General features: G+C 55.3%; 1 protein-coding gene across 5 annotated transcripts; it reads right to left on the bottom strand.

The window, feature by feature from the left end:
• Positions 1-249: 249 nt before the first annotated feature.
• Gprc5c (G protein-coupled receptor class C group 5 member C) lies at positions 250-16,816 on the bottom strand. Of its 5 annotated transcripts, XM_048365614.1 has the most exons (6): positions 16,631-16,816; positions 15,560-15,709; positions 7,137-8,234; positions 5,036-5,130; positions 2,461-2,610; positions 250-508 (listed from the first exon to the last, which is right to left on the bottom strand). In XM_048365614.1, the coding sequence occupies exons 3-6, from the start codon at positions 8,200-8,202 to the stop codon at positions 476-478; spliced, it is 1,344 nt and encodes a 447-aa protein (XP_048221571.1). In that variant the 5' UTR covers positions 8,203-8,234; positions 15,560-15,709; positions 16,631-16,816; the 3' UTR covers positions 250-475. The 5 variants fall into 5 exon arrangements, with proteins under 5 accessions (XP_048221571.1, XP_048221570.1, XP_048221568.1 ...); XM_048365613.1 differs by lacking the exon at positions 15,560-15,709 and having other exon boundaries at positions 16,631-16,780; XM_048365611.1 differs by lacking the exons at positions 15,560-15,709; positions 16,631-16,816 and adding an exon at positions 15,166-15,483.
• Positions 16,817-25,402: the final 8,586 nt, after the last annotated feature.

Raw genomic sequence — 25,402 nt, 5'->3', positions numbered from 1 at the left:
ACTCAAGAGGCCGAGATTGGATGACCGAGGCTGGGAATCAGCCTGGGCAGGCAAATCCGAGACGCTCTTTTCATCTCCAGTTAGCCAGCAAAAAGCCGGAAGTGATGCGACTCGAGTGGCAGAATTCCAGCCATGAATTAAAAAAAAAAAAAAGTAAGTCAAGCTAGAGGCCCTGAGTCCCCAGCCCCCAGTGCCGGCCCCCAGGCCCACGCAGAGGCCTGACGAGGTGTCAGAAGGTGGGCAGCTAAGGCCAGCTCCTCGTACAGTGGATGCACAGAAAGAGGGCGGCCCCGGGAGCCCCCGCCACGCGCCTCAGGCCTTGCCAGTGCCCTCACTCAGCGCACTGCTTCCGACGGACGGGCCTCCGGTCCCTCCCAGCTCCAAGGGCAAGGTCGGGAGAGGTGCTGGACCCTGCTCAGCCTGGCCGTGAGGGAAGAGGGCATCAGGATACCGTGCGGTCCAGGGAGGAGGGCGTCTACCATCTTGTTTTATTTTGCGGGGACTGAGCCTAAAGCAACCAGAAAGAACAAGCGTCAACGAGGAAGGACCCGGATTGCCCTGGGCCCAAGTACTATTGATGCAGTGCTTTAAAAAAAAAGGTTTCAGTTCCCAGGAGGGCATTTGCCATCTGAACACAGGACGAGACCGGGAGTTTTATTTTGCTTCCGGCAGCCTTTCATTTTCCCTTTCCACAAACATGTTTCCCCTTATAACTAGTGTCAGAAAATAACTTCTAGCTAGTTGGAAACAAACAAGTTCCGGGCCTGGGATAATGGGCAGGCCCTTCCCCAGCTCCCTAGAAAAGCTGTGTCCTAGGGTCAGGACACAGGAGCTCCCATCCCAGCCCGGGGCAGCTCATAACCCAGGACACTGCAGTCCCAAGAAAACCTGGCCCAGCCCAGAGCTGGTGGCTCACGCCCCGTTTTCCTAGCTACTCAGGAGGCCGAGATCTGAGGACCCTGGTTTGAAGTCAGCCTGGACGGACGAAATCCAAGAGACGCTTATCTCTCTTGAACCAGCAGAAAGCCAGAAGTGGTGTGGTTCAAGCGGTTGAGCACCAGCTCTGAGTGGAAAAGCCAAGCTAGAGCACCAGGCCCTGAGTTCAATCCCCAGCACTGGCATAAATGAAAAATAAAATAAGAAAGGAAAGCTGGTCAGCTTTTTTAGTCTTGCTGCCTGAAGATTCAGGCCCCGTGCAGCCTCACTGGGGCTCTCAGGATCAACAACCCGAGGCTCTGTGAAGCCTAGCGCAGCTCCATTCTGAGATGTGGGGTCTGGAAGGAAGGAGAATGGGGTGGTCTTGTCCGCCTCCCGGGACAGCTAGAGGGAAAAGGGCTTTTGCTGGCCGCGAAGTCCTGCGCAAAGCAACACTAATTCCTGAGCCAGCCAGGACTCGGCTCCACCTTGGTTACGTCCACGTGGTAAGCGACTCCTCCACACGCTGCCCAGTGCCATTTCATCCCCAGTCCCCTAAGGGACCTTCCTTCTCTCCCTCCCAGGAGGAACTGAGATTAGCAGAGCTCCCTCTCACCCCAGAACTGCCTGCCAAGTGATGGTCCTGCCATCCTTGCTCCCCGAATGCAGCCAATGGGGGGTGGGGGGGAGAGGGAGGGAGTCCCAGAGGAAAGCTGCCTGGGGAGGGGGGGGGGTCATACTGTGGGGCTACATCCCAGGCAGGAGCCAAGCCCAAGATGGGTGCTGGTGGCTCACCCCTGTAATCCTAGCTACTCAGGAGGCTGAGATCTGAGGATCGTAGTTCAAAGCCAGCCTGGACAGGAAAGTCCATGAGACCCTTATCTCCAATGAACCACCAGGAAACCGGAAGTGGAGCTGTGGCCCCATGTGGTAGAGCGCTAGCCCTGAGCAAAAGAGTGCAGGGACAGCGCCCTGGCCCTGAGTCAACTCCTGATGGCCCCAGCAGTATCTGGTACCATGGGCTGAATGTTGGGGGGTGGGGGGGTGGGAACCAACCCTGGCTGTGGAGAAGGAGAGAGAGGGTCGGAAAGCATGAGGCCACAGTGTGAGTTAACAAAGCAGAAATGTGTTTATTAGGCACCCTTGGTCCTCACAGAGGAGCAAGATCTAGGCCCGCCGTGCCAGCTCGGAGAGCTCCGGGGAGTGCAAGCACGGACTGGCCGACACCCCAAGAACACTATTTGGCCAGAGCAGGAAGTGGCCCAAGCATAAGGCTGGACTGGCTCCTGGACTCCACAAACACTGAGGAATGGGTGGGGGCCTCTAGGACACCCCCACACACAACAACATTGGCAAATGGGGGAACCTCCTGGCTCTGAGTCACAAGCCGCCCGGAGCCAGAAAAGAGCGGCAGAGCACAAGGTCCCTGGGGCAGCAGGGAGCGGTCCCGGCCCAGGCTGGATCTCAAGGGCCCTCCCCAGATCTGCCCCGCTTTCTCCTGGCCAGGCCGCCTCCTCAGTCCCACACGTAGGGGTTTCTAAAGACCTGAGAGTTCTTGCCGTCTTTGGAAGGTAGGGCTGCCTGGTGGCTCTGGGCCACGTACATGTCTTCAGCCCGCAGGGTGGAGCTGGCACTGCCCATCACCTGGCTGTTGGCGGTGGCTCTCGGGAGGATGACGTCGTAAGAGCCTTCGGCCTGGAAGGAACAACAGGTGGTCACGGTGGCTCGGGAGCCCGTTTCTGGGGGGGGGGGGGGGCGGGATGCACCAATACTCTACTTCCTGCAACCTTCTGCTTGTCCCCTCTGCCCATTCTCTGGCCCAGTAGGGCCGGGCAGCCTCAGACAGATAATTCCACTTTGGGGAACAGGAGGGCTGGCCCGGAACCCCTAACTCATCCTGACTGTGGCCCCTTGGCCACAGTGGGGCTTCCCAGATCGGGACCCTCTTCCCCCCTCGCCCCCCCCCCCAAGCCCTCTCCTGCTTTCTAGTTCCTTAGGGAAACGGCCAGTCCAGTGGAAGCTGAGCGGCACTGAACTGCCATTACCCTACCCAGGAACCTTCCCAGGCTCCCTTTTGTCAATCTTCAATCTTACCCAACGCCCCATCCCATCCAAGGCCACGATAATACCAAGTGTGCCCTTTCTCTGAGGCCCTGGCTAAGCCCATGGAACTTTGGTGTGGTTGTCCGGGGCTGGCCAGTCTGGTGTGGAGACTCAACTTCTAAATGCTGGAGCTGCACAGCTGGGACCTGCTGGCTCTAGAACAGGGTCCTAAGGCAGTCGGTTCCTGGGGCTGGGGTTGGGGGGGGGGGCAGTAAACCCCAGGCCCCACCTGCCAGATCCCAGCAGGAAGGAAATGCCACCAGACCTCTAGATTCCCAAGACCTTATCTAATCAGGTACAGGTGTCCGCCCTGCCAGCCCTACCACTCCGGGAACATCTAGATCCTTTGGTGGTCCCAAACCTGGGCTCCAACCAGAATCCCAGGAACTGTTTAAGCCACACCCCCATGTATCGGGGCCCACCCCCCCCACCCCCAGGGGAACTGGTAAACAAATGTCTGACTACTGGGATTGGAAGCGGGGAGCCTTGAGGTTCTGTTTGTAGACTTGTCTTTGGGGTGACTGGCCTGGCTACGCTGGTGGTTTCACCAATCCCAGGCTGCAGATGCCAAGGCAGGCTGACAACCCATCCGAGCCTCCGCCAAGCCCCAAATCTGCATTTCCAACAAGTCCCCAGGGGATGCTAATTCAGGGACCAGGCTCTGAGAACCAGGCACAAAGAGTCTCCCAGCTAGCCAGTCCACATCGTACTCAAACAAACAGCGGGGAGGCACGGAGCAGCTCCTTCCTCGTGGCCAGGGGCTGGACTGTGCTCTGGGTCTGAGAACTCCAGCCCATCCCTACCCTTGGCCATAGCCTGCTCACCCCAGTCTGGAAGCTGAGGTTGGAAGTTTCAGATACCCCAGCCCCCCCCCCCCCCCCCCCCCCCGGCCAGGCTCAGCAGGAGGGGCGAGGGGGTGAGAATCGCCCCCCACTGACCTCCGGTTTCCTGTTCCCAGCATCCTGCCAAGGCAGGTCGCTGACCTCTCTGGCAGCCACTGCCAGCCAGGAGTCGGAACATATATGGAGTGGGAATCTGACCCACCGCCTTCCTGTTCCCACCCTCCCCCACCCCCCCCCCCCGCAGCTAAGGCAGCATCTGGCTTCCAGTCCCCAAAGGAGGTTTTAAGGTCAGGACTGGCTGACTGATGCGGGGTGGGGGGAGTCAGAGGCCCTCTAGGGACAGCCGTGGCTCAGAACTAAATATCCATCCAGACCAGGTGCCAGTGGCTCAGGCCTGTCATCCCAGCCAGTCGGGAGGCTGAGCTCTGAGGGTCGCAGTCCGAAGCCAGTCGTGGCAGGGAAGTCCATGAGATGCTTATTTCCAATTAACCGCCAAAGAGCTGAAGCGGTGCTGTGGCTCAAATGGTAGAGCACCAGCCTTGAGCAACAGTGCCCAGGCCCTGAGTTCAAGGCCCAGGTCCAGCATAAAAAAAGCAAAAAAGCAATGACACCTTATCCAGACATGCGATACTTGTCACTTTGGGGGGGGGAGCGGTGAGGGGGTTCCCTGGCTGAGTCCCACCTCTGCCTGGTCTCAAGCTCAGCTAAATGACAGCTGGGTTCTGCACCAGGTCCCCGGCCATGCGTGCGGCTCAGGGACTCCGGCAGGTCCCATGTACAACGTCCTCAAAGGTGGTGCCAAGTCAACTGCAGACAAAGAAGGGAAAGAACGAGGCTAGGGGCCTAGGGCTCACACCTGTAACCCCAGCTGCTCAGAAGGCTGGGATCTGAGGGTACAATTCAAAGCCAGCCTGGGAAGGAAAAGTCCATGAGACTCTTACCTCCAAGTAATCACCAAAAAAAGCTGAAAGCGGAGCCGTCCGTGGCTCAAGTGGTAGTAGAGTGCCAGCCTTGAGCCATTAAAACTAAGGGACAGCACCCAGCAGGGCCCAGTACACACACACACACACAGAATGGTAAGGAGTAGGACTCACATGCCTTCCCCCTTACCACCTCCCCGCTCATCAGCCTTCTGTACCCCACCTACCCACAGGGAAGCCCCAGGAACCACTCACCGGGCCTTTGTGCATCAGGGCCATCTCGGTGGGCTGGTACACACTGGTCATCAGTTGCCCATTGTAGCCACTATAGGGTGATACGGGTCTCTTAGCTGCAAGGAGACATAGGTGTGATTAGAGAATCCTGGGGGACCTGGGTCCCCCCTCTTCCACCTCCCACAACCGAGCAACAGAAAGAAGAGACAACCACACTGCCTCTGGTGTGACATCAGACCCAGAGGAGCCGACTTTGGGGTGCCCCCTCCCCCAAAGCGAGACACCCCCTTAGTACAGATACCCGGGAGAGCACAGTGCTGCTTGGTTCTGCAGTGTGGGGGGGCCCCCAGTCCCCGCCCCCCCTCAACAGCTGAGAAAAATGCCCCGTCAGCAACCTTCACATCCTCATCCGCCCTCAGGGCCAGAGGCCAAGAGGGGCACATGGGCCTTCGGCAGCCTTCCAAGATGGCCAGCCTCCAGCTCTGGCCTCTACAGCTGCCAGGCACTGGATGGCGGGGGCGGGTGTGTGTGGGGGGGGTGTTGACAGCTGAGACCCTCCCTCCCCCAGCCCAAGTCTCCAAGCCCCCACGGGTCAGGGCTGGCCACGAAGGGTGTTGTGTGGCAGGCCCAATCCAGGGCCTGGTCACAAAGATGGCGTGCCCATCCCGTCCCCGGCCCCCTGGCAGGCCTCCGGCACTATTTGCAGCTCCAAGAAGACTTTCCTGTGCCTTTGGGTGTTGATTTCCCGATCTGCTCCACCCCGCTGGGCACCCCTGGGGTGCCTGGCCTAGCCAAGCACAGGGCGGCAGCACAGGGCTGGTCCGTCTCCTGCAGGCCCAGACCACAGGCTGTATAGACATATATACATGGCTCCTAAGTGCTAGCCTCATCCTATTGATTTTCCCATTTCATTAAAAAAAATAATAAAGATAAAATAAAATTGGAAAAAAAAGAAACTCACAGCCCAGAAGTATCAGCCAGGAGAACACAGGGCTGGAACCATGGGGGGCCTGACAAATACATCTCAAAAATAAGATGGGAGACGGGAGGCAAGAACTGAGCCCTGAAGCTCCGCCCAGCACCCCAGGGGTGGACAGCGGTCAGCAAGTAGCTTGGGAGCCACAGGTCCCAGAGCCCAGGGGGGCAAAGGTCACTCCTGTCCCCATAGCAGGGACTAAGAGGCTCTCCCAGGGCAAACAGAGGCATTCATTCTGGAACACCCAGTGGCCCTCCTCCCCACCCCCACCCCCCACCCCCCAGGCTCAATAAACGTGTGCACAGTAACCATGATGACGCAGCAGTTACACGTAAACATCCCGTCTCAGCTTCCTAGGTGCTGGGGGTTACAGGGACGTGCCACCATACCTAGCCTTTTCTTCTTTGCAGGGGGGGGGGTGCCGCAGTTATGAGGAGATTGCAACGTTTACCTTCTTTCTTTACCAATTCCTGCTACTTAATTTCTGGGTTTTGTGTGTCCTATTTTGTTCTTTTTTTTTTTTGAAAATATGGTCTCCTAGGTAAGCCCAGGCTAGCCTCAAACTCGCGATCATTCTGTCTCGGTCACCTGAATGTTGGGATTCACCCGCATAGCTATTAGACCTGCTCCAACCATCTTTCTTTCATGGGTGTAAGTACTGGGGGTTTTGAACTCAGGGCGTGGGCACTGTCCTTTAGGGTTTTTTTTCCACACAAGGCTAGTGCTCTAACACCTGAGCCAGATTTAAGCCCCCCGAGTAGCTAGGATAACCGGCCTGAACCACTTTGTTCCTGGCTTGCTCAAGCGACTTAACACAAAGGGCCTGAGGTCAGGGCAGAGTTTTGAGATTGTGCCCGCAGTTTCCCGGGTCAGGTTAGATCAGGCTGCCAAGATGCTTCCAGGCAAGAGGGGCTTCGCCTGGAGCGTGGGACTCAGTAGGTGCTCAGTAAATGCTAGTGCAGAGTTCACTAGGTGATACCCTAAGTGGGTCCCCTGGTTGACACACTCAGACCTCTGAATCCAGACTTCTAGGGTAGAAAATTGTCCACAACCTCCTCCCATCAGGCTCACGACCAGCTCTCTCTGGCTTGCAGTGGAAAGATGCGAGACAAAGGAGGGAGGGACAGAGTGTCCGCCAGGACTTACCTGAGCCCGGCTCATCCATGGAAAATGCCTTGTTCTCCACGAACATGCTCTGCCCAGTCTGCTCTTTCAGTATGGTCTCATAGCCTACACCCCGGGTGGGGTACATGTCGCCCTGGTAGCTCTGCTCTGGGCTGGGCTTGGTCACTTGGGAGACCTCGGGGATGACGTAGAAGAGGACAAAAGCCCAGGCATTGGCGGCCAGGGCGATGGCCAGCGTAGGGTCATCCCAGGTGGGGCTGTTGTGTTGCTGGTTGCCGTAGGTGTACATGACAATCCATACTACCCAGATGGCAATGGACGTGGCCGTGGTGAGCAGCATGAAGACCCCGTGCTTCCGCCAGCGCTTGAAGCGGCCACACAGGGCCGGCCAGGTCCCCACGAAGCCCCCCAACAACAGCAGCATCACGTAGATGAGCGCCATGACGAAGTCCATGTTGGCGATGGCGCAGGCGGAAGCCACGGCCCAGCTCGCGCTGCCGTTGCTCAGGGAGCCCAGCTCCGCTCCTCCGCCTCCTCCGCCTCCTCGGACCAAGGTGATGATCAGCCACTCGGTGTTGATGATGACCTCCACGAGAGTCAGCAGGAGAGCCACGGTGAAAATCACCCAACCCCGGGGCCCATGGTTCTTCCGGGCCAAGAAGTTGAGCGCAAACACGTGGGCCAATAGACAGGAGAAGCAGATGGCGAACAGAACCCCAAACAGGAACCGGCGAGAGGCGCAGGTGGAGAAGTCGGGCTTCACCACGCAGGCGAACACCAGGCAGAAGAGGCCGAGGGTACCCAGCAGGAAGAAGACCTGAGTCCCCAGCAGGCTGCGCTTCTTGGTGTCCTGCACGAAGGGCAGGCTGGCCACCAGGATGATGGTGAGCACGAACGTGGTGATGACGCCCGCCCCGGCCACGGCCTCCAGGACGATGCCCCAGACTCCCGAGCGGTCACACAGGTTGTAGTAGATGGGGTGGAGATCTGGGCTGCAGCCTGGCGGGGCGTGGTTCTGAGCCCGGGCTCCGGGAAAGAGGAAGAGAGGCAATCCCAGGCATATCAGCAGGGTTTGGTGGGTGGCCATCCTGGCTCGCGGGCCAGGCTCCAGCTGGGTCCCTGGAGTCAGAGGAAGAAAAGGCAAAATCAGCTCCCCAGAGCCAGGTTCCCAGCAGCGCGAGATTCCTCCTCCATCAGAACCAGGACAGACAGTGCTAGCCGATCAGGAGATGATCGCCCAGAGCTCTGGGCTTCAGAACCTTTCTTTTTTTTTTTTTTCCGGGGGTGGGGGTGGGGGATAAAAGGATAGTGTTTGTTTTGTTGTTTGGTGCTGTGGCTTGAATTCAGGCCCTTGTGCTCTCAACTGGCTTTTTCACTCAGGCATAGAGCTCTACCACTTGACCCACACTTCTACTTCTGCCTTTCTCTGGTGGTTAATTGGCCATTAATCTCTCAGATTTGTCTTTCTGGGCTGGCTTTGAACTATATAATCTTCAGATCTCAGTCTCCTGAGTAGCTAGGATTCCAGGCATGAGCCAAAGCTCACCTCAGAATCCTTTTTATTTGTGTGTGTGATGGTCCTGAGGCTTGAATTCAAGACCTGATCACTGCCCCTGAGCTCTTTTGCTTAAGGTTAGTGTTCTACCACTTGAGCAACAGCTCCACTTTTTGGCTGTTTAGTGGTTAACTGGAGGTATGAGTGTCATGGACTTTCCTACCCAGGCTGGCTTCAAACCATGATTCTCAGATCTCAGACTCCCGAGTAATGTGAGGATTCACAGGCATGAGCCACTGGTTCCTGGCTCAGATTTTTTCTTAACACAGAACTCATAAAGATTTATCAACTGACCAGAGATAAAAATCCATTTGTCACCTTATTCCTAACCACGGGAAACGAGAAAATTATCACTGAGTTTCACCCATCAAATCCTGGGTTTAAATACACCCTGAGATCCAGGGGTTGGAGCTAGAAAACCTGTTCAGCACTTCCTCCTCCGCCTTGGAGTTTCCAGGGTTCAGGTCAAATTCTATGCCCAAGTCCCTGGCCTCCTCAGCCATGCATTCCTACATTAATCATTCATCACGGAACAAGTACTTAACAAACACTTAATAAGGACTTAACAAGTACCTGTGGCAGGCACAGCTGCCAGCCAGGAAAAAAAAAGAAGAGATAAGTCTAAAAGTTGTGTTTACCAAACCTTCCCCACCCTCCCACTTCCTCCCTCTTCGGTCTTTCATTTCCCCCTTTTTAGTGCCAACCACCTTTCCTCTTGAGAGTCTAGAGTTCTTTGTGTGACTCAGAGGCTGAAGCTAAGAATACGAGCAATCGCCAGGTACTCCTGGCCCAAACCTATCATCTGAGCTACTCAAGAGACTGAGACCTGAGAATCACCGTTCAGTTTCAAGCCAACCTAGGTGGGCAAGTCCAAGAGATTCTCATCTCCAGTTAACCACCAAGCAGCTGGAAGTGAAGCTATGTCTCAAGTGGTAGTGTCAGCTTGAGCAAGACAAACTAGGAGACAGTGCCCAGGTCCTGAGTTCAAGCTCCAGTACCAGCACGGGCACATATACACGTGTGCACATACGCACACACAAATAAACTAACCTCGCCACTAAGGTGTTAATGGCTTAATCCAAAAATTCTTCTACAAAGCTTTTACCATTTTAAAAGCTACAGCCAGGCAAAAGCAATGCAAAACCCAAAGACATTAATATTTAATGGAAGATTTTAAGACATTGTAGCTAAGACCCATATCTTAATAATTATTAACACCAGGAGGGTGTTAATAATGCTGTAGATATGCACCCAAGTTCAGCCAGGTGCTGGTGGCTCACACTTGTAATCCTAGCTACTTAGGGGGCTGAGATCTGAGGATTGCAGTTCAAAGCCAGCCTGGGCCAGAAAGTCCACGAGACTCTTACCTCCAATTAACCACCAGAACACTGGAAGTGGTGTTGTGGCTCAAAATGGTAGAGTGCTAGCCTTGAGCAAAAGAGCTCTGGAACAGCGCCCCGGCCCTGAGTTCAAGCCCCATGACCAACAAAGACAGAAAGGAAAAGACTGTCCCTTTGTTGTTGTTTGTGGCTGTCCAGAGGCTTGCACCCAGGGAGGGCACTGCCCCTGATCTCTTTTTTGTTCACAGAAAACTTAGATGTTCTGAAAGTCAAGTTATCAAGTCCAAAATTCTTTGGCATGCAGGCCCTCCACATTTATGTCACCCTAAATGTTCAAGTAACTAGTTGAAGCTGGGCCTTTCCTATGTCTCCATAAAGACAGCAACCAAGCTTTACTGTGACAGTAGCGACCACTAGTGGCTGATACTAGAATAGCATCTCTAACTTGTGGTCTTCACTATCTCAACTTACCCACCTTTTTTATTCCCCCCGCCCCCCCCTCAGCAGCCAAGCCTGGTCTCACACTCCAAACCTCCTGCCTCAGCCTTCCAAGTTCTAGGATTACAGGCTTGTACCACCACACCCAGCTCTGGCTATATCATTTCCCGTAATAACCCCAACTCCCAAATCTCAAAACCACATCCTTCCGTAACTGACAAATAGCCCATTTTCAAATTTTCTTGCTCCTTCAAAATGTTTTAGGTATCTTAAACCAACTCAACCCCCTGTTCACCAATTAAGTTTGCTTATTTATCATTATTTTTCCTAAAATACGGGGATCATAAAAGCTATAGTTTCTCTTTGCTTATAATGAAAAAGCTCCTTTCCTCTGAGACTTGCTTTCCTAGGGCCTTTGTGTGGTCTGAATCAATAAAAAGCCAGTACTAGGAACACAAACAATGGGAGAGAATGGTAAGGAATACTATGGACCCATCTGGGAGATGGGTGATTTAACCCAATCTTGGGGAGGATGGCCCACAATAACCCAGCTAGAACTTGGGGAATAGTTGGAAATATGAAACGGAACACTGAAAAGCAATCATGATACATTCACACCTTCCGAACAGGAAAGATCTGGCCAAGTACCAGTGTCTCAGACCTGTAACCCTTGCTACTCAGGAGGCTGAGCTCTGAGGATTATTGTTCAAAGCCACCCCTGGCAGAAAAGCCCAAGAGACTCTTATCTCCAATTAACCACCCAAAAGCCAGAAGTGGAGCTGTGGCTCAAGTGGTAGAGTACTAGCCTTGAGTAAAAAGCTCACAGACTGTACCGGAGCCATGAGTTCAAGACCCAAGACCAAAACACACACACACACACACACCAGATGTCTTGAGTTCAGCCCAAAGTCAAAAGAGACTTTATATATATATATATATATATATATATATATATATATATATATATGGCTTCACCAAGTATGGAGTAAACTCGTATAGGAGGCTACAGCTGGCTGGTGACAAGACAGAAACGCTGTATGGCAAGAACTTAGTAATGCATTCTAAAAAAGCAATGGGAACTCACTGAAGAGGACATATCAGGGCTTGCTTTAACAGATGAACCTGAGCTGGGTATTGGTGACTTCAGCCTGTAATCCTAGCTACTTGGGAAGTAAAGGTCAGGGATTGTGGTCTGAGCCTGAAAGTTCAAGAGACCTCATCCAATCAGTGGTGGGCTGTGGGGTATATGAGCCTGATGTCCCAAATTGTGCCCAAAGCAAAAGAGCTGGGTGCAGAGATGCACACGAGGAAGAACAAATAGGAGGATCACAGTCCAGGCCAGCCCACGCCTAACATGAGAGTCTATCTTGGAAAGAACCCATACAACACAACATTGGCAGAGTGATAAAAGTGGTCAGGCATCTGCCTAAGCAAGCAAGAAGCCCTGAGTTCAAACCCTAGGACCACCCAAAAAGAGTCTGGCAAAAAAAAAAGAGACCAGCAATCAATTTGTTGGAGACATGTTTATCTCCGCTTAAAGAGCAAAGCCAAGGGTAAAACAACGATGGCCTTATCAAGCCACTGAAGGGCTGACTAGTAGAGCGTACGGAAAAAGGTGCCACACATAACTCGGCTCCATACCTGGCAACAGGCAGGGCTAGGGGTTGAACTCAGTGGTGGAATGTTTACATGGTGAGCATGAGGCCCTGGGTTCCATGGGTACTGGTGGTTCACCTCCGTCATCCAGGCTTCTCAGGAGGCTGGAATTTGAGGATTGTGGCTCAAAGCCAGCCACGGCAGAAAATTCTGAGACTCTTATCTCCAAGTAACCATCAAAATGCCAAACTGGAGGCATGGCTCAAGTGGTAGGGTAGCACCAGATGTGAGCAAAAAAAAAGCTGAGCAAGAGCAGAAGGGCCTGAGCTCAAGCCCTGATAGTGGAACAAAAGCAAAAAAAAAAAGGGGGGGGGGAGGGGAGAGAAGGAAGAGGAGACGTGGAAGGAGAAAGGGAGGGGAGAAAAAAAGAAGAAGGAAGGGAGGAGGGAGTGGGAAGGAGTGGAAAGGCAGGGAAAGGGAGGGGAAGGAAGCCTTGCCTGTTGTCTTGCTAGCCCCTAGGGCCTAGATCAGCCTCCTCACCTTCAATTTCTCCTTTTATACTGACTGACCAAGTTCTTCCTGGAGTGCATCCTTCAAAAGTCTCATCTTAGCCGGGCGCCCGGTGGCTCATGCCTGGAATCCTAGCTACTCAGGAGGCTGGGGTCTGAGGAGTGTGGTTTGAAGCCAGTCAAGGGCAGGAAGTACGCAAGACTCTTAAGTCCAATTTAACCACGGGAAAACCAGAAGTGGCACTGTGGCTTAAAGGGGTAGAGCGCTAGCCTTGAGCTGAAGAGCTCAGGGACATCACCCAGGCCCAGAGTTCAAGCCCCACCACCAACTCCCCCCTCCCAAAAGTCTCATCTTTGACGCCCAGCCCCTCAATATGAGGCTTGAACTTACGGCCTGGGTGCTGTCCCTGAGCTCTTCTGTTCAAGGTTAGCTGGCTCTACCACTTGAGCGACTGCTCCACTTCTGGCTTTTTTTGCTGGTTCTTTGGAGAAAGTGCGTAAGCACACTTTTCTGCTGGCTTTGAACCTGCAATCCCCAGATCTCAGCCTCCTGGATATTTAGGATTACAGGCATGAGCCACCTGCACCTGGCTTCACTATAAAGAACTTAAAAAGAATCCACCAGAAGCCTGCTCATCCCATCCAGGCTGCCCAGCTGCTCCGACAGCTCAGCCACAGCTGAGACAACTTGTACCCAAAGAGCCCCGAAAGCTCTCCATTCCTCTGCTTCCTCTCAAATGGAGAAGGACAAGTGGGGAGACAGAAATACATAGGCGTAGTAGCAGGGAAAGTGAGACCAGCTGGGTCTGGCTCCCGCCCCCTGCTAGGACAGGGGCCCTTCCGACAAACAGGATCCAAGGGAAGACAACTGGGAGGAGGTCAGCTCCGAACACCTTTGACACCCAGCAGTGCATGGTCATTCAGTCAGCCAGTGGTGAGTAAGTGGCCCCAGGTGAGAACAGGCCTGCCCAGAGGCACTTCCTGGGGACCCCGCTGTACCCAGATAGGCTCTCTGACTGAGACAGCTTTATTCTGTGGAGCCGCATCTTCTACCAGGCAGTGTAAGCTTGAGGTTGGCAACCCAGACAGACACCAGGCCTAAGACACAGTGGGCATTTGACCACCAACCCCCTCAACAGCCCACAGCCCTCCTCTACCTCCATTTTTGAAATTGCATGGGTGTAAAAGATTCCCAGGGGAAGAAGAGGTGAGAGGCCCTCAGATTCGTTCAGATTTGTTTCTGGACGAGAGGGGCCCTCTGGATTCACCTCTCTGAAGTCAGTCTTACACATAGTTGTAATCACCTTTGAAATCGGCCTTTCCCCTGGGCTCAGATCAACCACCCAGACCCCAGTCCTGGTCCCAGGCAGTCTAATCCAGTTCCTGAATCCCCTTCTTGGTGGTGGGGGGGGGGGGGGACCAGAAAGGCTTTGGCAGTACTAGTGGAAGAGGGGGGTTCACCTCCAGGCCTTCTCACCTTTACAGTACACAACCCTCTCCCTCCCTTCACACCCACTCACACTTACACACATGAAAACTCATGGGGGAAAATCAGCTCCAGAATCTCAGGCTCGAAAGAGTTACGACGTGGACTACCGGGCCGGTAACTGGGGCTGAGCTCTCTTCTCAGGGCTGCCCACCTAGCTAGCGTTCCCCACGCTGCTGCCGCTCATTCTCCCACCCACGGCTTCCACCTTTCCCCACCCCAGCCTAGTTCCGGCCCTCCCTCCAGGGGGCCAATGGTTAACTCGCCCTCTGGGGAGGGTCTTGGGAGACGCTGGGCGGGGAAGGAGCCTCAGCCACGCCAGTTTCAGGTGCTCTCCCCCCCCCCCCCCCCCACTTTACCAGGAGTGGGCATCTGAACCTAAATGCCCAGAGCCTTTGAGAGACTTGAAGTCTCCGAGGCAGGCAAGGGTCTGCCCTGGAATGTCACCCTGGAATGCGCCCCACCCCCACCCCCGCCCTCCCCACAACCGCCTTTAAAGGCGTACTGTTGGGGAGGGGGCAGTCGCCAAGCCCCCCCCCCCAAACCAGCCCTCCGGCTGAAGGATCCAGATGGCGGGAGTCTAAAGCAATTGGATCTTCCTGATTGTAAAACTGGGGTGGGGGGGAGATAGGAGGGGAGCCGGAAAAGCCAGAGGAGAGAGAGAGATCTAGAAGTGGGGCTATCCGAAGGGCAGGCGCCTGGAAATGGGACATTCTAAACTTCCCGCCCAGGGCATTCCTCCCTCCGGTCCGGTGGCCGGGGTCGACCCCCTGCCCCACGCCCCAGCAAGTCTCGCCGCGCAGGTGAGCCCCCCACTTCCTCCCGTTTCCCGGCGCTCCGCGGACCGGGGACGCGCGCCGAGGGGCTGCGGAGAACACCGACCGACCGGCGAGTCCTTCCCCGGCCCTCCACCCGAAGCCGCGGCGCCAGGCTTGCACCCCACCCCTAGTCCCCAGCTGACTCGAATCTGGAAACTTTCTGCACCCGGAGAGGAGTTAGGTCGGCGTCCCCGGACCCCCCCAGGTCTCCACCCCCAGGCCTCCGTCCTCGCCCACTCCCGGCCGGCCGGACCCAGCTCTTCCGGGCGGTGGCCGGGAGGGCGGAGCGCGCGGCCGGCTGCCCTTACCTGGGACGCGCAGCCAGCCCCGCTCCGGCACCGTGTTTGGAGCCAACTCCGGCCCGAGGCGGAGCGCGGGCCGGGGTGGGAGGGGCTCCGCGCGGGGCTCGCGGCCAGGGCCAGCCCTGGCTGGGGTGGCGGGGCCCGGGCCGGGGCGCGGGGCGCAGGCCTCCCGGGGACCCAGGCTGAGCGGGGCGCGCTGGACCGCAGGCTCTCCCTCCGGGAGCTCGGCGTCTCTCCTCGGTAAGGGTGGGCCGGGCCGCATCACCGTGACATCACCTCCATTCCGGACGCGGATCCGGCGCCCCCAGAGCTCCAGGTACGCGCAATCCGTTTACACAGTAACAAAGCCCGCCCTCCTCCTCTCCTCTCCCCGCCCTCCCTCCCCCGCCTTTCCACTCACCTCCAGGCTCGGCCGAGTCGCACTTTCCGGCCGGGAATCGGAGTTTCTGGCCCCGCTGGCGGGTGGGTCGGTGCTGTGGGCCGCCACGCCCCCACCGCGCGCGCGCGCACTCCCGCGCACGGGCTGACTTTCCTGGGCTCCGCGTTCCGTCTGTAAAGCGGTTTGGGGGTGCAGCTCAGCGCGCTCCCCCCGCCCGCCTCTCCCGGTACGTGCGCCCACCCCCAGGGCGTGGGGGCCCCCCTCGATCGGCTCCCCCCACCCCCCCGTGAACACCCAGACTTTGTCACCCTACTGGCCGCCTCAGGAGACACACCTGGGGCACCCACCGTCCGCCGCTCTGGGCTGCAGCGAGGTGCACGCTCGAGACACCAAGTCCCTGGAGGTCACGCCTCCCGCGCCCCCTCTCTCCCCTCCCCAACTTGCACACGTGGACGCGCCGTGCACCGTGCGCCCAGCTCTGGCACCGCGCGGTCCTGTCCGGAGAACTCTGCTGCTCAACGGGATTACCCGGGGGGGGGGGGTGCCACCGCGCACACCCCTTACCCAGCGGGGCCGGTCCCAGAACCGCTGCGGACCGTGGGCCGACGCCCCGCCCCGCGTTCCGGACCCGGCCCAACTCGGAGCGCGCTCGCCGCTCCGCGTCCCCGCTCCCCGTCCCGACCGGTCCCCCTCAGCCTTCGGTTTGTACCCCGGGGGGCAGGGTTTAGCCCGCCACCCCCCCCCCCCGGGGGCCTCGGCGCTCCCGGCCACGTCGGCTCGGCCTCCCAGCCCGGCCCCTCGGGCGGCCGGCGGGGAGGAGGGGGGTGGGGGGGAAATGTGTGGACGGAATCGGCTTCCTCTGCGCTCCCGGCCCGGGTGGATCGCGGGTTACCACCCTTTCCCCCTCTGGTCCCAAGAATTGGCCGAAAGGGAACCGCAGGAATAGGGAAGCGAATCCCAGCTGGGGCCTCTCGGGCCCGGTAAACAAGCGATTTTTTTTTTTTTCCGGCCACTTTCCCCCGAGACCCCCGGTGCCGGGCGGGAGTCGGACTGCGCGGCCCCCGGGGTTCGTGCCCGGCCTGGTTGGCTTACGCTGAAGGCCCGGAGGGGCCGAGACGCTCCGGGAAGGCGGCGGTGGTGGGGCCTGGCCGGGGCCCTGGGGACGAGAGGGGAGGGCAGGGTGTCGGGGTGCGGGCTCCCGTGACGCCGAGTTGCCTGGGGGATCGCCAGCGGCGCGCGCGGTCGCAGCCAGCCAGCGGCGGGGGCCGGCGGCCCGGGCGTTGTTTGTTCAACCCCGGGCGCCCGGCAGGGGGGAGGGGAGGCGGCTGGTCACGGGCTAGGGGACCGCCAGGTGCGGGCGGGGAGGGCCGGGAGGAGGGAGGACCTCCGGGCTGTGTGTGTGTGTGCGCGCGCGCGCGTGCCCCGGTCCACGGCTACCCGAGAGACTGTGTAACTCAGTGAACCGCTCCGGGTTGCCCGAGTGATAAACCTCAGCCCGTGCCTCCCCGCGCGCTCCCGCCTGACTCGGGGAGGGAATGTTTGCTCAGCAGCGGGGCTGGCGGTGGGGCCAGGCCTTCCTAGAACCCTGGGTCTCTTTCCTGTCCCTTGCCGTGCTTTGTCTTGGATGGCTGGTCCGGCTGGAGAAAGTGGCAAACCTTGAATTGTTTCAGTGCCTTGGGGTGGGCAGAGCTGCGTGTGATTTCTCTTCCATCCTCCCCTTTTACCCCGGGAGAAGTGGGTGCACGTATTGGGGCTTGAACTCAGTACCCGGGCACCGGGTCCCTTCACTTTTTTAAAGTAAGGCTGCTTGCTATCACTTGAGCCACGGCTCCACGGCTGGCTTTTTGCTGGTTAACTGGAGATGAGAGTCTCGTGGATTTTCCTGCTCAGGCTGGTTTTCAGGCTTCATCCCCAGATCTCAGCTTCCTGAACAGGTAGGATTATAGGTGGGAGCCACCGGGTGGGTGGCCCAGCTTCCCTTTATCTTTCACTCTGGAGTCAGGGGCCCCATGGACAGATGGCTGGAGTTTTTACCTCTGTGCTAGCAGATGGGTGTCCATGCGGAAAAGGCAAACAGAAATTAATACCTAACTCGGTTGGCCTGGAGGAGTTGCTTATTGACATAAATAAAAAGCCAGTTAATAGATCCCAGAACTATGGAGGAAGCAGCCTGGGAGAAGGGAAGGCCCACAGAGCTGAAGTTGAATCTTGGATCCCATGGGCTGAATTCAGGAACTTATTTTCCCTACCTAGATCTTCCCACCTGTATCTCTTTATCTCCTGCCTTGGGCAGGGAAAGGGGTTGAGATGTCTGGTGCCTGGTCACCTCCCCCCCACCCACCCACCCCCCGCCCCAAGAGTCATTTGGAAAGGGGCTGGCATTGGGGAGCCCTGCCCTCTTCCACCAGTTTCATCAGGCAGCTGGGGGGGGGGGGGCGGTGTAGAATTAGGGCAGCATCTGAGGGGCTATGCTGTTCCCCTACTCTTCTTCCCCCCACCTCTTCTGGTACCAGATCTACCTTCAAAGGATAAAACAATTCCTCTCCACAGATGACCAGGACCTCTGGGTTTCCAGGATCATTGGTTGCCAGAGCCTGAGCTGGTAAGGGGGGGAGGGAGATGGGGAGGGCCTGCTCCTCACCCCATCATGAATCAGACCCTGGTGGGTTTAGCTACATTCCACAGCCTACAAGGCCTTCTAGAAGGAAAGTTCCGTGGACCTGTAGTTGAGTTGGACCACAGGGCTACCAGTGCCCCACCCCCCCCCATGTCCCTCCCTTGGTTTAAGTCATTGGGCATTTTCACCAAAAAAAAAAAACCAACAAAACTCGGGAAGTAACCAGACAGGTCCCGCCCACTTGGTGCTCCAAGCACTGCTGGCTGGCTGTCCCTCCTCTTAGCACCCAATCCCAGCTGCGGGACCGACAGTTGGCAGGCAGGGTGATGCTACCTTTCTTCACCTGCCCCTTCTTTGAGCTGCCAAGAAGACCACAATGTCAGAGTCTGAGGAGGCCCAGGAAGCTGAGATCTGAAGATCAGTTTTTCAAAGCCCGCTGGGGCAGAAAGTTGTGAGACTCTTATTTCCAATTAGCCGCCAAACTAGCTGGTCACGGAAGCGCGGCTAGAATGTTACGGTGCCAGCCTTGAGCAAAAAGAGAAAAAAAAGCACTAAAGGATGGTGGTCAGGCCCTTAGTTCAAGCCACAGTATAGGCACAAAGTGTAGCCTGTCTAATTTTAGATATGCATTTCCCACAAGTCTGGCACTCACAGACCATCAGTGGCCAGTCTCCCCTCCCCGTGTGTGTCTAGCTTCTGTGCATTAGGCCTTTCAGCTGCAGACATCTAACGGTTTGCATCCACATTCCTGAGGGCCAGGGTTGCTTCTCCAACATTCTTTCAAGTCCATTTCATCATCAGCATCACAGGGTGAGATTGCCACGCTGTGTTCTTAGCCAGGCCTGTGTTATCTTTCTTTCTGTGTTTCCGCCCTGCCCTGCCTTATCTTTATCTGACCAAATTGCTGGTGTCTGTTGGTAAGAGCTAGTCCTGGGGCTTGAACTCCGGGCGTTGTCCCTTAGATGTTTTGCCCAAGGATGGCACTCTACCACATGAGCCACAGCTCCACTTCAGCCTTTTGGTAATTGGAGATAAGAGTCTCAGGGACTTTTCTGCCTGGGTTGGCTTCAAACCTTGATCCTCAGAGTAGCCACCAGTGCGTGGCCTCTGCCCTGCTTCCAGGTCTCCTCCTTGCTTTCCCCGGGGGGACGGAAGGTGAGGGGGAACCACTACCATGAATGAGCTGCCCTGTTTACCCAAGCCCATTATGCATGTATTTACGTATTTATGATCTCACCGGTGTGATAATGAGCTCTCTAAATGGCTGTCTCCCCGGTGAAACTGCCTCCCTCAAGAACAGTGACTCATTTTGCTGTCCCCAGCATCTGCCACATAGCCTGGCACACAGATGTTTTCGGTAAATGCTTGTAGAATCCCCATTGTCCTCTGCAGACTCCTGCTTCCTTTCCCCATACCAGTGGCTTTGCAAATGGTGCCATGCCCGCCCCGGTCCCCTCCAGTGCTGGGCCGACATCATATCCCCCGCTGGAGAAGTTCACTTTACCTGGGCCAGTCCTACCAAGGCTCCATGTCAGACGCCGGGTAGAGGCCTTGCAACCCATTTGAAGCCCTGAGGAACTTACCTAGGGAGTGCCAGAGGCCATTTGTGCTTCCCAGAGGGACTTCCAGTGTCCCCCCAGGGAGCAGGCATCCTGAATGACAGTTTCAGTTTGTACAGTCCCCTTCCCCCTTCAGGGAGCTGTGTGTCGCCCAGCCCCTGGTATTCTAACTGAGTCCCAGTGGAGTGAAAGTCCCTCCCTGCACTGAGGGTGGGGATTCCGGGGCCTGAAACCTGTCCTGCCCCCCCCCCCTTAGGCAACCCCCACCCCCCCCCTTAGGCAAGTAAACAGTTTGCCTTTCACCTCTCCCTAGTCCCAAGTTTGTTATTTACCCTTGCTGCTCCAGCTACTGTCAGCCCCTCCCCCCCTTTCTCTTGGGCCCACAGGACTTCCTGCTTGGAGCAGCCAAGACTGGTTATTTTGAGAGGACTCCGATACCACGATGGCCCCTTTAAGCAGGGAGCGAGGGTTCAGGGACCCGCTGACTTAACCACTCCTTCTGCCACAACTGGCTACCCATGGGTGATCCCTCTGGAAATGTACCCGGAAGCAAGCTTAGGGCCCAGCCTGCTGGAATGTCACCTGATGCTGAACCCTTCCACAAAACCTGTGCCTCCCTTACCACCACCTCCACAGCTCAGTGGCCAAAACCCAACTCCCTCCCTGGGAGGGGGAGCACTGGCTTCCCAGAGCCGCCCAAGCCTGGTGAGGGCAGGTCGGAAGCACCGGGCCTCACACAGACAGGTCTAAAGCATTGGGGGGAGACTCGTGCCCACCCACCCTTTCCAAGACCACAAAGGAAGTGTGTCACCCAGCAGAATCTCCTTCCCCTGCCAATCAGAGTAGTTCCGGGGTGAGTGTCTCTTCTGTGTCACCCCGTGATCCCTAAACTGATTGCCCTACTTGAAGTCATACCTCCAGTCACCCCACAAAGCCCCACCCAGGTGGGACATTGGCTTCCTTCACTCCTGACACCTAAGCTGGCTCTCACAGCATTGAAGCACAAGTCCTAACTCCCTCCCCTGACCAGTTCAAGGCCTCTGTGATCTGTGCTCAACTAGGTTAGTCCCTATGGAAAATGGTCATTCCAGTCTGGAAGGCTATAGTCAGCCTCTCCCATTTGCCTTCCCCTGGCTGGCTCACATTGTCCCCCCAATGCTCCATCCAGCACGCCCTCCCTTCTCCTGACTCTTGGGACCCATTCCTCTTTCAAGGCCTGGGCTCCTCCCGGAAAAGCCTGGTGCTTCTGTGGTCCTCTTTCTTCCTGGAGGGCCCCTCGGGCTCCCAATGGCTACTCACATGTTACCTTTACTGTTGATTCTATCTTACCCGTAGATATCTTGTTTCCTCAATTCTAGCATAGGTTCTACAGGGAATGGACGAAATCTTTGCCTTTTCTTCCGGGCAGCCCTTAACAGACTGCTTTCTACATCTCAAACGTGGCATTAAATATCAGAGGATATTGGAGGATTGATTGGCAATCCAGTCGATCTGGCTGAAAGCAGAGAGAGGCTGTCAGCCCCTTCTGGGAGTAGTGGGGGGAAGATAGGCCTCAGGAGTCTACAGGAATGCAGCGACCAGATCTAGCTCCCAGAATCCAAGGGCAAGAAGTTCAGAAAGATGCTGACTATGTACGCACTGCCTTACGTATGAAACTGTAACCCCTCTGTACGTCACTTTGGCAATAAAGAAATGAATACGTTTTTTAAAAAGGTTCCAGTTTTTTTTTTAAAAAGCTGCTGACTTGTCTGATAAACAATACCCATAATAACTTTTCTCCATATAGCACTGTACAACTTCATGCTATCTTTTACATATATTTAGTTTGAGGTTCACAATACTGTAAGTATCCAAAAGTTGATAGAATTTCACAGATATTAGTACTTCCATTTTTAGATTATAAAATTGAGGGTCAAATGATAAGGCCCCTAAGAGTTTAGCATTTGGTCTATTTTGTTGTTTTCTGCTGGCCCTGGGGCTAGCACTCTTATCATTTGAGCCACAACTCCACTTCTAGTTTTTGGTGGTTAATTGGAGACAGGAATCTCACAGACTTTCTTGATCAAGCTGGCTTCAAACCGTGATCCTCAGATCTCAGCCTCCTGAGTAGCTAAGATTACAGGCATGAGCCACCAGGGCCTGGTTTATCCCATTTGTATTAACCCCTTTGGGCTTGGACTCCCAGAGGATCCTGCTCCTTCCCTAAGTTACTTTTCCTGTCCTTCTGCATCAGCTCTTACCATTCTTGGCCTATGGGCGGTTATTTACATACATGTCCTATCCCAAATCAAGGTGTAAGCTTTGAGGGAAAGTCATGTGCTTGATTCATAGGAAGACCTTGATAAATATTTGCAAGGGTTGAAGGCATGGCTCTAGCCAATAGTGTTACTATCGCTCAAGTGATAGTGTCAGATACCGAGTTCAAGTCCCCCCAAAAACATATTTGCAAGGGAGTCAGTAAAGTGTCTGCATAGGCCTAAGGAGGACACGGGACAGAACCATAATGCCTAGGACCCCAGCTTGGCCTGTGGCAGGACTGGGTATCTGTCCTCTTCATCCTCACCCATCTACTAGTGGCCCCCAGTGGGCATCTCCACTCTACACATCCATGCCCCTCTAAACAGAGTCCTTAAGGTACCCACTCACCAGGCTGAGCTCTGGTGGGTGAGGCCTGTAATCCTAGCTACTCCGGAGGCCGACATCTGAGGATTATGGTTTGAAGCAAGGTCCGGAAAGTCTGTGAGACCCTTATCCCCAATTGACTACCCAAACCAGAAAGTGCTACTGTGTGGCTCAAGTGGTAGAGCACTAGCCTTGAGCACAAAGAAAGCCAAGGACCATCACCCAGGCCTCGAGTTCAAAGTCCAGGGGCCCGGAGCTCAGGTCCCAGTACACACACACACACACACACACACTTGCACACGCACAAGATCCAGTCACTGGCCACCTTCTCAATGGGAGATTTGAGGCCATCGGGCACTCTGAACCCCAGCCAAGACCTCTTGTGATCAGGAGAGAGCCACAGGGCCACAGAAGGGCCCGGCACACCTACACACTTTGGAGGCAGAGCCCGCGGTAGGGCCAGGGCCGGGCAGGGGAGGGTGTGGCCCGCCAGCTGGCTTCTGGGCGGGTATCCAGTCCCAGCTGTCCTCAGCACAGCTAGAGGCTTAGCTGTCTCCCTCACCGGAAGGCCAGCATAGGTTGCCGCCTGCTCTGCCGGGAACCCGGTGGGCTATTCTGGGAGTGTGATGGGGCCTGAGGCAGCTGAAACTTCAGCCCCTTTGGTTTCCATGCAGCTTGATAATAGGGCAGACTTCAGTCATTATGCAAAGCTTGAGGGTTGTAATGGCCGTTGTGGTCACCGCTAAAGTGGAACCTGGCACAAGTGGCCTGGTGCTCAGCCCCGGCTTGTAACAACCTGTCACCCACACAGCCCGCAGTCTTTTCTTCCAGTTTTACAATTTGTCCTCCTTCCTGTCCTGCTACGTGAACTCATTCACAGGCCTTCTGGCACGGTCCCTTCCAGTTCAATCCAATGACAGATTTCCTCTGAGGGCTTTTTTCCCCTCCCTCCCTCCCTCCCTCCTTTCTTTCTTTCTCCTTTTGAGACTAAATAATTCTGCATGGAAGGAAAGTATAAAGACTGGGGGTAACGAAAGATTAGAACCAAAAAGTGAAACTTATAGGATCAACTTGACTTTAGAGAGCCCTTGTTAGAACCCAACTTAAACCCCCATTAAATGCACAGTCCTCGGATGGAACTGGAGGTCAGGATGGAAAAGATCCCACCCGAGGACACACCGATGGACAGAAGGCTCACGGGAAGGCAGGGAAGCGGAGTCGGAACAATCCAGAACTTGCTCATCTGTAAAATGAGCTGGGGGTGGGGGTAGGGGTGGGGGTTGCTGTGGAAAGGTGAATGGAATCACTGATCCAGGAATGGAGGGTTTGGGAATTCCCAGATCCAGGCACTTTGCTCTGCTCCGTGCAGTTCCACAGTGGGGAGATTGTGCCCTAGGGCACAATTAGGAGAAGCTGGCTCCTGGGTGTGTGCCAACTTCAGTGCGCAGCTTCAGAATCAGTGTGTATTTGCTTAGAAAGCTGGTTGGTACCTGGGCCTCTTTTCGGATCAATGAACCGAACCCCTAGGTGAAACCAGGCGGGGCCAGAGAGTCGGGAGAGACTCTTATCTTACCATCGGGAAGCCAGCCTAGCAAGATGGGTGATATTTCCTTCCCCTTACCCAAACCCTTCCCTTCGCTGGCTGAAATCCACCCTTAGGACTTGCTTTCTTGGACTTAAACGCGTATCTCCTTCTTGTTGCCTAGAAGCTGATTAAGAATGTAGATATCTGAATCCACCCTAATCAGCTAGATCAGAATCTATACTTCCACAAGTGCAAGAATATCTATTAGATAGTTTGAGCCACAGAAGTAGAAGCCCAGTTTTTTTTTTGTTGTTTGTTTCTTTTACATTTTTGTGCTGGTACTGGGGCTTGAACTCAGGGCCTCATGCTGTCCCTTGGCTTTTTTTGTTTTGTTTTGTTTTGCTCTAAGGCTGGCACTCTACCACTTGGATCACAGCTCTACTTCCAGCTTTTGGGTGGTTCATTGAAGATAAGAGTCTCAGACTTCCCCGCCCCCCCCCCCGCCCCGCCCGCCCGCCCAGGCTGGCTTTGAACCTTGATCCTCAAATCTCTACCTCCTGTGTAGCTAGAATTACAGGCCTGAGCCACCGGTACAGCTACAAAACCATGTTGGATTACAGGCCGTGCTTCCCAGGAGAGCCATGGGGCTGTGACTGGATGATGCAGGGGGTAGGAGGGCAATGTCATGGCACACGTGCACACACTCCTGGGAATAGCTTTGTTGGGGAGAAAAGTCTCAGGAATAAATGAGCGCCTGGAGTCTCTGGGGAAGGCCTGTAGGGGAAAACTTTGGTGGAGGGACTGGCAAGAGCCAGAGCTCCAGAAGAAAATGTCAGCAAGCCCTTCTTATGTTTCTCTGCCCTCTTCCTAGACATCAAAGGTTGTTGTCATTGCTTTCTTTTCTTTCTTTCTTCCTCTCTCCCTCCCTCCTTCCTTCCCTCCCTCCCCCTTTTCTCTGCTGGTCCAAGGGCTTGACCTTAAGGTCTGGGCACTGTCTCGGATTTTTTTTTTTTTTTTGCTCAAGGCTAGTGCTCTACCATTTGAACCACAGCTCATCTTCCTACTTTTTGCTGGCTAATTGGAAACTTGAATCTCATAGCTTTCCTACCCAGACTGGCTTTGAACCCTGACCTTCATATCTCAGCCTCTTGAGTAGCTAGTATTACAGGCATGAGACACTGGCACCCAGCTTGGATTATTTTCTGTTGGATATCTACTCTTGACCCCTCACACCCAACCTCCTCTTTATACAAATGAAAAGGCAAGGCTGGGGATGAGGCTTAGTGGTAGAGTGCTTGCCTAGCAAGCATGAAGCCCTAGGTTCGGCTCCTCAGCACTACATACACAGAAAAAGCCAGAAGTGGCACTGTGGCTCAACTGGTAGAGTGCTAGCCTTGAGCAAAAGGAGCTCAGGGACAGTGCTCAGGCCCTGAGTTCAAGTTCCAGGACTGGCAAAAAAAAATGAAAAGGCAAGTCATATGATGTGGGGGCTGCATTCTAGGTCCTGGTGCCTATTTAGGTATAATCACATCTAGTAACTT

Source organism: Perognathus longimembris, chromosome 17 (genome assembly GCF_023159225.1).
Source record: "Perognathus longimembris pacificus isolate PPM17 chromosome 17, ASM2315922v1, whole genome shotgun sequence".
Taxonomy (NCBI): domain Eukaryota; kingdom Metazoa; phylum Chordata; class Mammalia; order Rodentia; family Heteromyidae; genus Perognathus; species Perognathus longimembris.
Note: the sequence above shows the minus strand (reverse complement) of the source record. Positions and strands in the feature narration are given on the sequence as shown.

Bases quoted from the DNA above. Each gene is read 5' to 3' on its own strand.
- Gprc5c (XM_048365611.1), bottom strand. From the start codon at position 15,421: ATGCGGCCCGGCCCACCCTTACCGAGGAGAGACGCCGAGCTCCCGGAG. The intron at 5,131-7,136 runs GTAAGTCCTGGC...GTCTCCTTGCAG, and splicing joins CATGGATGAGCCGGGCTCAG to CTAAGAGACCCGTATCACCC. The intron at 509-2,460 runs GTCTTTAGAAAC...TGGTTGCTTTAG, and splicing joins AAGACGGCAAGAACTCTCAG to GCTCAGTCCCCGCAAAATAA.